Source organism: Danio rerio, chromosome 4 (genome assembly GCF_049306965.1).
Source record: "Danio rerio strain Tuebingen ecotype United States chromosome 4, GRCz12tu, whole genome shotgun sequence".
Classification (NCBI taxonomy): Eukaryota; Metazoa; Chordata; class Actinopteri; order Cypriniformes; family Danionidae; genus Danio; species Danio rerio.
Window position 1 is genome coordinate 71905001 of NC_133179.1, and position 12500 is coordinate 71917500.

Consider the following 12500-nt stretch of genomic DNA (forward strand, 5'->3'; position numbering starts at 1 on the left):
TATGTATTTATGTATATATATATGTGTGTGTGTGTATATATGTATATATATATATATATGTATGTATGTGTGTGTATATATATATATATATATATATATATATATATATATATATATATATATATGTATATATATATGTATATATATATATATATATATATATATATATATATATATACATATATATATACATATATATATGTATATATATATGTATATGTGTATATATATATATATATATATATATATATATATATATATATATATGTATGTGTATATATATATGTATGTATGTATATGTATATATATATATATGTGTGTGTGTGTGTGTGTGTGTGTGTGTGTATATATGTGTGTGTGTGTATGTATATATATATATATATATATATATATATATACATATACATACACACAGACTATTTAAAAAATATAGCGTAAAGGGGCTAATAATATTGACCTTAAAATGGTGTTTAAAAAATTTAAATCTGCTTTTATTCTAGCCGAAATAAAATGAACAACACTTTCTCCAGAAGAAAAAATATTATCAGACATACTGTGAACATTTCCTTGCTCTGTTAAACATAATTTTGGAAATATAAACAAGAAAACAAAATTCAAAGGGGGGCGAATAATTCTGACTTCAACTGTATGTATGCTATGAATTAGAATAAAGCTGCTGGAATGGCCCAGACAATCACCCGACCTGAATCCAATTGAGATTAAGAACTAAAGGTCAGAGTTGATAGACAAAACCCACATATGGTTTGGGCTCTGGACAGAAAGATATTCAATGTTTATTTAGCTGGGCAAGTGACCACACGCAACAAAAGGCTGGTGCTGTAAACAAGCGGAACAATACGCTATAGCACAGCTATACATTTGAGTATTTAACGATTAACACCAAGCACAGAAACAGCTCTTGGATTACATTATTATTTTTATGCTGGCTGATGAGATCTGACTTGTTCAGCCAATAAAGCACTGAAGATAAAGGCAATAGTCTGCCTATTACTAAAAAGGACGGCTTAATAAATATACACAAGTGCAACACTTTGAGAGTGTGTAGTTAAATTGTGCTGTTAGAAATGTTGAATAGTGTTAAGTTAGTCATGCCATCTTCTTTGACTTATTGTTTCCACTGTGATTTGGTCCAGTATGGTATGCATTTATTTACATTTCCACTGTTAAAAGTATCAAATAAGCGAACCGTACCACTGTTTTGGGACCTTCTCAGAAGTGTATCTAAAGGGTGGAGCAAGACTTACTGCTGAAAGCTGATTGCTTTACAGTGAATCCTCAGCAGGGAAATGACACGCATGCCATTTTTAAATGAACAGTTAGTACTTTATGTTAGGAATAAAGTACATCCAGGCGGTTGCAATTGCAGAACAATGTCCGATAGGTTTATCGGCAGCCCGACGCAAAGGGCAGCACTGATGTGTAAGACTGAAGAGCTTTATTTTGCGAAAAAGTCTTCCTGGATGTACTTTATTCCATTTATTACATGGCTGTTAGCCACAAAACATCAAAATTAGATGCAAACACATTGTTATGAGCCATAATAGTTTATTAATTCCTTAATTAAATGCGAAGCTGAGAGAAACTAAAACAGCTGATGGAGTATACACTAACCTGCACATTATTCAGACACAAGATGGAGACAAACAGTCAGAAACACAACAGAAACTAAAACAGCTGATGGAGTATACACTAACCTGCGCATTATTCAGACACAAGATGGCGCCAAACAGTCAAAACACAACAGAAACTAAAACAGCTGATGGAGTATACACTAACCTGTGCATTATTCAGACACAAGATGGAGACAAACAGCCAAAAACACAACAGAAACTAAAACAGCTGATGGAGTATACACTAACCTGTGCATTATTCAGACACAAGATGGCAGCAAACAGTCAAAAACACAACAGAAACTAAAACAGCTGATGGAGTATACACTAACCTGCGCATTATTCAGACACAAGATGGAGACAAACAGTCAAAAACAACAGAAACTAAAACAGCTGATAGAGTATACACTAACCTGCGCCTTATTAAGACACAAGATGGCGCCAAACAGTTAAAAACACAACAGAAACTAAAACAGCTGATGGAGTATACACTAACCTGCACCTTATTAAGACACAAGATGGCGCCAAACAGTTAAAAACACAACAGAAACTAAAACAGCTGATGGAGTATACACTAACCTGCGCATTATTCAGACACAAGATGGCAGCAAACAGTCAAAAACACAACAGAAACTAAAACAGCTGATGGAGTATACACTAACCTGCACATTATTCAGACACAAGATGGCGGCAAACAGTCAAAAACACAACAGAAACTAAAACAGCTGATGGAGTATACACTAACCTGCGCATTATTCAGACACAAGATGGAGACAAACAGTCAAAAACAACAGAAACTAAAACAGCTGATAGAGTATACACTAACCTGCGCCTTATTAAGACACAAGATGGCGCCAAACAGTTAAAAACACAACAGAAACTAAAACAGCTGATGGAGTATACACTAACCTGCGCCTTATTAAGACACAAGATGGCGCCAAACAGTCAAAAACACAGCCGTGTAATGAAGCGCAATAACCCATTGTGTTGCCAGTGGTTGTACCTGTGAGTGGCTGATGTGCTGTCCGGCGGGTGTTTGGAGGTTGATAGGGGACGTCTGGAGCATTTCAGAACTCAGCGCTTTTTGTCCGTTAATGTGTGCCGTCACCATGGAAACGGGACTCTTTGCTGGCACCACGGAGATGGCGATGCTCTGGCTGGGCGGCTTGATAAGGGCTAGGGGTTTGGTGGCCGTCCCCACAGGACAACTTCTGACAGCAAGCTTCTGTTGCAAGACAAACACACGAACGACAGCAGGTTATTAACCCTAAAAGCACCGATAACATTAAGATCTACCGATGTTATACCAATTAAAATAGTAAACCGTAGCACTTTTGAGCTTTTGAAGTTGTGTACACGTATGCTAATTAACTGGAATAACAATCAGAAAGTATTTCCTGAATTTCGAGCACATACACAATGAAGAGATGGAATCTACAATGCGAGGCTGCTTTGATATTCGTCCTTGCGTCAGCTTCGAGTTCAAGGACTGCACTTTAATGCGAGCGGGTTTGTTTGCTGCTCGAAGTCGTCTTTAATTTCCTTCCTGTTCGCTGTGGGAAATAATACAGCAGATTTTGCGCATGGTTTTGCCATTCATTATCGGTAAAAACATCTTAACATCACGGATATTTTGTCTTACATGAACGCATCCGATTGCTTTGTTCATCTGTTTAACGTATCAAAGCCAAATCAAGATATATTCTCTTGTCTTAAGGGGATAGTTCATCCTAAAATGAAGAAAAATACCTCATTTCCTCTCCCTTATGTGGTTTTAAACCATTACGAGTTTCTTTTTTGTGTTAAAAAATAAAGAAAACGTTCGGAAAAGTGTTCGTTGAAACCCAGTGACGTCATTAGTTAATGGTTGCCAGATATTAGCATCTTCTTGGGTGTTCAACAGAAGATAGAAAAGTCAAATAGGTTTTGAACACGTAAAGGGTGAGTAAATGATGACAGGAGTTTCCATTTTGGGTGAACCATCCCTTATAATCTCTCACGCAGTGTACAATTTAGCAAAAAATACAATTAATTAAAAAAATTTGACACAGTATAATGAAATTCTGAGCAAAGGGCAGACGTAGTTTCACCTCCCTATTAAATACATCCCATTTTTTTGGAAATAGACTCATTTTAAATCTCCCCTAAGCAGTTAAATAGAAAGATTAAGTGGCCTTTTTTTTATTTTTTAAATTAGACGCTAACGGTCTAATCCGATTCAATGATGTATGCTAAGCTAAGCTAAAAGTGCTCCAGCTTAACCCTAAGATAAAAAAATGGTCAAACTCAACTGTTTAACCCTGATTGAGTTGTAAAATCAGCCTGTTTCCCAAAAAAAATGGAGTGATCCTTTAAGAATATTTTGTTATTTTTAGAGGAAAACAACGTTGTTGCCAAATAGTCAAAAAAAATGGGCTGACTGATGGTGATACAAAGTTTCTGGATGAATTCGGTTATTCAGCGGTTGTTATCTGGGAACGACCAACTGACCTCCCTATTAAATATATCCCATTTTAAAAGAACTCTCCATATTATATATATATATATATATATATATATATATATATATATATATATATATATATATATATATATATATATATATTAAATAGGATCAGTTTAAAACTCCCCTAAACAGTTCAAAAGGAAAGTTATCTAGCTTTTTTCCTTTTTTTTTGAGTGAGATGCTAACGGTCTAATCTGATTCAATGATGTATGCTAAGCTAACCTAAATGTGCTCCAGCTAGAACCTGAGATCAGCTGAATTTATTTTAAAAAATGGTCAAACTCAACACTTTAACTCTTGCAGAGTTGTGAAATTAGCATATTTCCAAACAAAAGCGAAGTGTTCCATTAAGGATATTTAGCGATTTTCACAGGAAAACAACGCACATCTAAATGTTGGCGCCAAACAGTTGAAAACAATGGAATAACTGATGGTGATACAAAGTTCCTGGATGAGTCTGTGTTATTCAGCGGTTGTTATCTGGGAATGACCAACTGACCAATTAGAACTGAGTACTCCAGACAGCTGTGAAATAAAACACTGTTGACACAATGGTATGAAATTGTGACCTAGGCCAGAAGTAGTTTCACCTCCCTAATAAATATGTCCCATTTTAAACAACACTTCACTTTGTTTTTGGAAATAGGCTCATTTTAAACTCCCCAAAACAGTTCAAAAGGAAAGTTATGTCGATTTGTTTTTTTTCTTTTTTCGAGTGAGATGCTGCTAACGGTCTAAACCGATTCAATGGTGTATGCTAAGCTAAACTAAAAGTGCTCCCGCTCGACCCTGTGATCAGCTGAATTGATTCAAAAATGGTTAAACTCAACTGTTTAACTCTTGTAGAGTTGTAAAATTAGCATATTTCCAAACAAAAGCGCGGTGTTCCTTAAAGGATATTTAGCGATTTTCACAGGAAAAAAACGCACATCTAAAAGTTGGCGCCAAACAGTCGGAAACATTAGAATAACTGATGGTGATACAAAGTTCCTGGATGAATCTGTGTTATTCAGCGGTTGTTATCTGGGAACGACCAACTGACCTCCCTATTAAATATATCCCATTTTAATGGAACAATCCACTTTTTTTGGGAATTGGCTCAGATTAAAACTCCCCAAAACAGTTAATAAGGAAAGTTATGTCACTTTTTTTTGTCTTATTTTGAGTGAGATGCTAATGGTCTAATCCGATTCAATGATGTATGCTAAGCTAAGCTAAAAGTGCTTCCGCTAGACTCTGAAATCAGCTGAATGGATTCAAAAATGTTTAACTGTTTAACTCTTGTAGAGTTGTAAAATTAGCATATTTCCAAACAAAAGTGCAGTGTTCCTTTAAGGATATTTAGCGATTTTCACGGGAAAACAACGCGCATCAAAAAGTTGGCGCCAAAAAGTTGAAAACAATGGTCTAACTGATGGTGACACAAAGTTCCTGGATGAGTCTGTGTTATTCAGCGGTTGTTCTCTGGGAATGACCAACTGACCTCCCTATTAAATATATCCCATTTTAAATGAACTTTCCATATATATATATATATATATATATATATATATATATATGTATATATGTATATATGTATATATAGTTTTAAACTGATCCTATTTCCAAAATAAAAAAATAAATAAATATACATATATATATATATATATATATATATATATATATATATATATATATATATATATATATATATATATATAATATGTATATATATATATATATATATATATATATATATATATATATATATATATATATAATATGTATATATATATATATATATGTGTGTGTGTGTGTGTGTGTATATATATATATAATTTTTATTATTTTTTTCAATAAAATAGGATCAGTTTAAAACTCCCCTAAACAGTTCAAAAGGAAAGTTATCTAGCTTTTATTCCCCCTTTTTTTTTTGAGTGAGATGCTCACGGTCTAATATGATTCAATGATGTATGCTAAGCTAAGCTAAAAGTGCTTCCGCTAGACTCTGAAATCAGCTGAATGGATTCAAAAATGTTTAACTGTTTAACTCTTGTAGAGTTGTAAAATTAGCATATTTCCAAACAGAAGCGCGGTGTTCCTTTAAGGATATTTAGCGATTTTTCACAGGAAAACAACGCGCATCAAAAAGTTGGCGCCAAACAGTCGTAAGCAATGGAATAACTGATGGTGATACAAAGTTCCCGGATGAGTCTGTGTTATTCAGCGGTTGTTATCTGGGAAAGACCAACTGACTAATCAGAACTGAATTCCAGACAGCCGTGAAATAAAACACAATTGACACAAAGGTATTAAATTCTGACAAAGAGCTGTAGTTTCACCACCCTATTAAATATGTCCCATTTTAAAGGAACACTCCACCTTTTTTTTTTTTTTTTTGGAAATAGGCTCATTTTAAAACTCCCCTAAACAGTTAAATAGGACAATATCTAGTTTCAGCATCAATAGCAGCATCAAAAGTCACGCGGAGAGTTGGGATAAATGTAAGATGACCTAAACTAATAAGTTCAAACAGTGGGAAATTATGCAGGCTCTTTTTAAAGCGAGATGCTAATGGTCTAATCCGATTCAATGAATTATGCTAAGCTAAGCTAAACGTGCTCCCACTTAACCCTGAGATCAGCTGAATGGTTTCTTAAATAGTTCTATTGTTTTCATCTGTGTTTTAAGTTTTGTATAATTCAGTATATTTAGTAAAGATGCATTCGCTTACAAAATCATACCAATTGATGTAAATGAAATATGACAGAAAAAAAGGTTTAAAGTAGTTTTACATCAACTAAATGTATCCCATTTTAAGGGAATACTGCACTTCATTTTTTTGGAAATAGGCTCAACTCATCTAAACAGGTTAAATAGGATAATTATGAAGCCTTTTTTGGAGCGAGATGCTAATGGTCTAATCCGATACAATGAATTATGCTAAGCTAAGCTAAATGTGCAAAACGTTTAAAAATAGTTCTATTGCTTACTACTGAGGTTTCATTTTTGTATAATTCAGTATTTTCTGCAGATACACTCGCTACGAAATCATCCTGATTGATGTAATATTATGAATTCTTTCTGAATACAGTTACTCAAGTCATCCTAGGAAATTTTCTCTATATTTCGCGTTTTTTTTTGTGTGTGAAATGTTCAGTTTCTTGAGCGTTTTTTTTTTTAGCTAAAATTTCTGTTTATTTACTGTATTTTAGTTAAATTTTCTGTTTATTTAGCATTTTTTTTAGCTAAAATTTCTGTTTATTTAGTGTATTTTAGTTAAATTTTTTGTTTATTTAGCGTATTTTAGTTACATTTTCTGTTTATTTAGCATTTCTTTCGTAATTTTCTGTATATTTCACGTTATTTTGCTACGTTTTCTGTTTATTTAGCATATTTTAGTTAAATTTTCACTTTATTCAGAGTTTTTTTAGCTAAATTTTCAGCTTAACTTTTTTGCGAAATTTTCTGTTTATTTAGCGTTTTTTTTTTTCAACATGTTCTGTTTGTTTAGCATTTTTAGCATTTGTTAAGCATTGTTTATTCTGTGTTTTTTGGCAAAAATTTTTGTTTATTTAGCGCTATTTTTTTTGCTACATTTTTTGTTTATTTAGCATATTTTAGTTACATTTTCAATTTATTTATAGTTTATTTAGCTAAATTTTCTGTTTAGTTAGCATTTTTTTTTTGCAAAATTTTCTGTTTATTTAGAGTTTTGTAGCAAAATTTTCAGTTTATTAAGCTTTTTTTGTGCAAAATTTTCTGTTTATTTTGCGTTTTTTTTCGGGGGGGGGGGGCTAAATTTTCTGTTTATTTTGCGTTTTTTTGGCTAAATTTTATATTTATTTAGCGTTTTTTTTTTTTCAACATGTTCTGTTTGTTTAGCGTTTTTTTTTTGGTAAATTTTCTGTTTATTCTGCGTTTTTTGGCTAAATATTTTGTTTATTTAGCATATTTTAGTTAAATTTTCAATTTATTTAGCATTTTTAGCTAAATTTTCTGTTTATTTAGCTTTTTTTTAGCAAAATTTTCAGTTTATTAAGCGGTTTTTTTTTTTTTTTGCTAAATTTTCTGTTTATTTTGCGTTTTTATTTATTTATTTATTTTGGCTACATTTTCTGTTTATTTTGCGTTTTTCTGTTTGTGTAGTGTTTTTTTTTCTCGAGCTAAGCCTTTCTTTTCTGTTGTCAATAATACCATATTTTTTTGTGAGGCGCTGAGCTAGCCGTCCAATCACAGTGGAGGAGGGGCGAGACAATACCACAGCAACTGTCAACAAATAATCTGTATTATAGCAACTGACTGAAAAAAAATAGTGTTTTCAATACAGCGCTCAGATTTCTCTCTCTCTGTTTTTTTCAATGAAGACACAATATAAAGCTACAGTAGTCTTAGTTACAGTAGCTAACATTAGAAGTGGATTGAAAACTGTCATCAAAGTTGTCCTAAAACTATTCAACAACATTCATTCTTGTCCTGGGACAATTTTAAAAGCTTTTCCACTTCAAATGTTGACTACAGTAGTTTACAGCGGAGCGTATTTCTAAAGGTGCGGTTATTATTTTGATATTTTGACGTATAATTCATGTTTACGGTGTGATTTTAAAAAAAAAAAATTTCTCAAAGTCATTAATTATTTTATCTTTGGACTAAACAGTTTTGCAGTGCGAACATTTTTGCATCAACATTTACAAATTCAGTTACAAATTCTGTGTTTCTCTCTAATAAATGTCAAAGGTATAGAAGGTTAAAGGTTGACCAGTACATGGGCAGACTGCAGGGCTCGATCGTCTGCTAACCAATGCAGGAAAAGCAGCACAGGTGCCGCAAAGTCATTTAAAAATCCCTGCAAACGCTCGCCATTGTGGCGTCAATGGGGAGATTATTTGTAAGTTATTCATTAATTCCCACACAATGCGCGCAGCCAGCTCCATTGTTTCTAAGGATCAATGTCATCCGCAGGGAAGCTCACAACCAGCATCTGGACACAACCTTCCTCTACTGAGCCATTAAGACCCTGCAGACTGCTTCAAAGGTCACCATATGAAGAAAGCCAGGACCACCCCCCGACCACAGCAGAAATACGGCAGAAAATGGCAGCTTTGGGTATGATTGAGATGGTTTTTGGTTTTTGGGACATATGAATAGCTTGTAAAACAGTCATGTTATGTTGGGAAACTACTTGTGGAGCTATAAGTTATCCATTTTGCCAAATTAACTTCTAAAATAGTGTGTACGATGTTAAGGCCTTTACGTTTTTAAAGGGATAGTTCACCCACAATTTAAAACTACCTTAACATTTACTCCCGCTAACATGGTTTTTAACCTTATGAGTTCGGATGAACACAAAAGAAGATATTTCGAAGAATGATCGTTGCTGGCATCACTGAAATGCATAGTGGGAACAAATAAATTACTACGGAGATCAGTGAAAATTATTAATTAATTATTAATGTGCAATGATAATAATAATTTAATCGAACCACAGAAATGCGTTGAACTCCACAACAACAAAATCATATAAGTTCAACGTAATTTTTCAAAGTTTATAGTTGTTTTTTTAGGCATGTTAGTGTATTAAAAAAAACGTATCGGCATCTCTAACAATATCGGTAATACTGCCCCTGTATTTACTCTGTATTGGATGAATACTAATTTTTGCAGAATTGACCCCACCTAGTATATATGACAAGAATTACATTTATTAAAAGGAATAGAAAAGTATCTGTGTCTGTATCAATATCGCCCATGTGTTTACTTGGTATCGAACGGATACAAATTTTGCTGTATTGTCCACATAGTATATGTATATATATATATATATATATATATATATATATATATATATATATATATATATATATATATATATATATATATATATATATATATATATGACAATAAATTCCATTTAAAAAAACGAAAAGGAAAAGTGTCAGTATCTGTATCAATATTGGCGATACTGGCCCCGTATTTACTCTATCAAATTGCTACAAAATTTTGCAGTATCGCCCATCCATAGCATATATGACAAAAATTACATTAAAAAAAGTATCGGTATTAATATCGGTAATACTGCCCCTAAATTTACTCAGTATTAAATTAATATTAAATATAGCAGTGTCACCCATCCCTAATAAATATATATATATGAAAAAAAAATACATTTTTAAACAAAAAGTATCGGTACTAATATCGATAATACTGCCCTTGAATTTATTTGGTATCAGATTGATATTAAATATTGCAGTATCGCCAATCCCTAATATAAATATATGACAAAAAGCACATTAAAAAAATAGAATAGTATCGGCATTAATATCGGTAATACTGCTCCTAAATTAACTCGGTATCAGATTGATATTAAATATTGCAGTATCGCCAATCCCTAATATATATATATGACAAAAAATGCATTTAAGAAAAAGAAAAGTAACGGTATCAATATCGGTAATACTGTCAGTGTATTTACTCTGTATTGGATGAATACTAATTTTTGCAGAATTGACCCCACCTAGTATATATGACAAGAATTACATTTATTAAAAGGAATAGAAAATATCTGTGTCTGTATCAATATCGCCCCTGTGTTTACTTGGTATCGAACGGATACAAATTTTGCTGTATTGTCCACATAGTATATGTATATATATATATATATATATATATATATATATATATATATATATATATATGACAATAAATTCCATTTAAAAAAACGAAAAGGAAAAGTGTCAGTATCTGTATCAATATTGGCGATACTGGCCCCGTATTTACTCTATCAAATTGCTACAAAATTTTGCAGTATCGCCCATCCATAGCATATATGACAAAAATTACATTAAAAAAAAGTATCGGTATTAATATCGGTAATACTGCCCCTAAATTTACTCAGTATTAAATTAATATTAAATATAGCAGTGTCACCCATCCCTAATATATATATATATATATATATATATATATATATATATATATATATATGTATATATATGACAAAAAATACATTTTAAAAAAAAAGTATCGGTACTAATATCGATAATACTGCCCTTGAATTTATTTGGTATCAGATTGATATTAAATATTGCAGTATCGCCAATCCCTAATATAAATATATGACAAAAAGCACATTAAAAAAAATAGAATAGTATCGGCATTAATATCGGTAATACTACTCCTAAATTAACTCGGTATCAGATTGATATTAAATATTGCAGTATCGCCAATCCCTAATATATATATGACAAAAAATGCATTTTAAAAAAAAGAAAAGTATTGGTCTCAATATTGGTAATACTGCCCCTGTATTTACTGTGTATCGAATGGTACAAAATTTTGTTACACCCACCCTAATATATATATGGCAAAAATTACATTTAAAAAAAGTATCTGTATCTGTATCAATATCGGTAATACTGCCCCTAAATTTACTCAGTATAAGATTGATATTGAATATTGCAGTGTCACCCATCCCTAATGTATGTATATATATATATATATATATATATATATATATATATATATATATATATATATATATATATATAGATATATATCACAAAAAACATATTTAAAAAAGAAAAGTATCAGTATCGGTATCAATATCGGTGAACTTGCCCCTGTATTTACTCTGTATCGGTTATATACAAAATTTTACTATATAACCCACCCTAGTATATATGACAAAAAATACATTTTAAAAAAGTATCTGCATTAATATCGGTAATACTGCTCTTAAGTTAACTCGGTATTAGATTGATATTAAATATTGCAGTATCGCCAATCCCTAATATATATATATATATATATATATATATGACAAAAAATGCATTTAAGAAAAAGAAAAGTAATGGTATCAATATCAGTAATACTGTCACTGTATTTACTGTGTATCGAATGATACAAAGTTTTGCTATATCACCCACCCTAGTATATATGGCAAAAATTACATTTTAAAAAAGTATCTGTATCGGTATCATTATCGGTAATACTGCCCCTGAATTTACCCGGTATCAGATTGATATTAAATATTGCAGTATCACCCATTCCTAATGTATATATATAACAAAAAAAAACATTTTAAAAAAAGAAAAGTATCAGTATCGGTATCAATATCGGTGAACTTGCCCCTGTATTTACTCTGTATCGGATATATACAAAATTTTACTACATAACCCACCCTAGTATATATGACAAAAAATACATTTTAAAAAAGTATCGGTATTAATATTGGTAATACTGCCCCTAAATTTACTATGTATCAGATTGATATTAAATATTGCAGTGTCACCCATCCCTAATGAATATATGACAAAAAATTAATTAAGTATCGGCAACGGCAATAATATCGGCTATACTGGCCCTGTATTTACTTGGTATTGGAT

The 12500-nt window shown here is 31.8% G+C and overlaps 2 protein-coding genes across 7 annotated transcripts in view; one reads left to right on the top strand and one right to left on the bottom strand.

The window, feature by feature from the left end:
* The window catches only part of nup50 (nucleoporin 50), a 161007-nt gene that overhangs the window by 54711 nt on the left and 93796 nt on the right, over positions 1-12500 (top strand). The gene's annotated exons all lie outside the window — the stretch shown is intronic.
* The window catches only part of phf21b (PHD finger protein 21B), a 107383-nt gene that overhangs the window by 40963 nt on the left and 53920 nt on the right, over positions 1-12500 (bottom strand). For all 6 annotated transcript variants that reach the window (XR_012402532.1, XR_012402534.1, XR_012402533.1 and 3 more), the window contains exon 2: positions 2635-2856. Coding sequence is in view for 3 of the 6 variants with exons in the window: in XM_073948427.1 (XP_073804528.1) it covers positions 2635-2856 (222 nt within the window). In the remaining 3 variants the exon portion in view is untranslated. The remainder of the gene's footprint in view (positions 1-2634; positions 2857-12500) is intronic.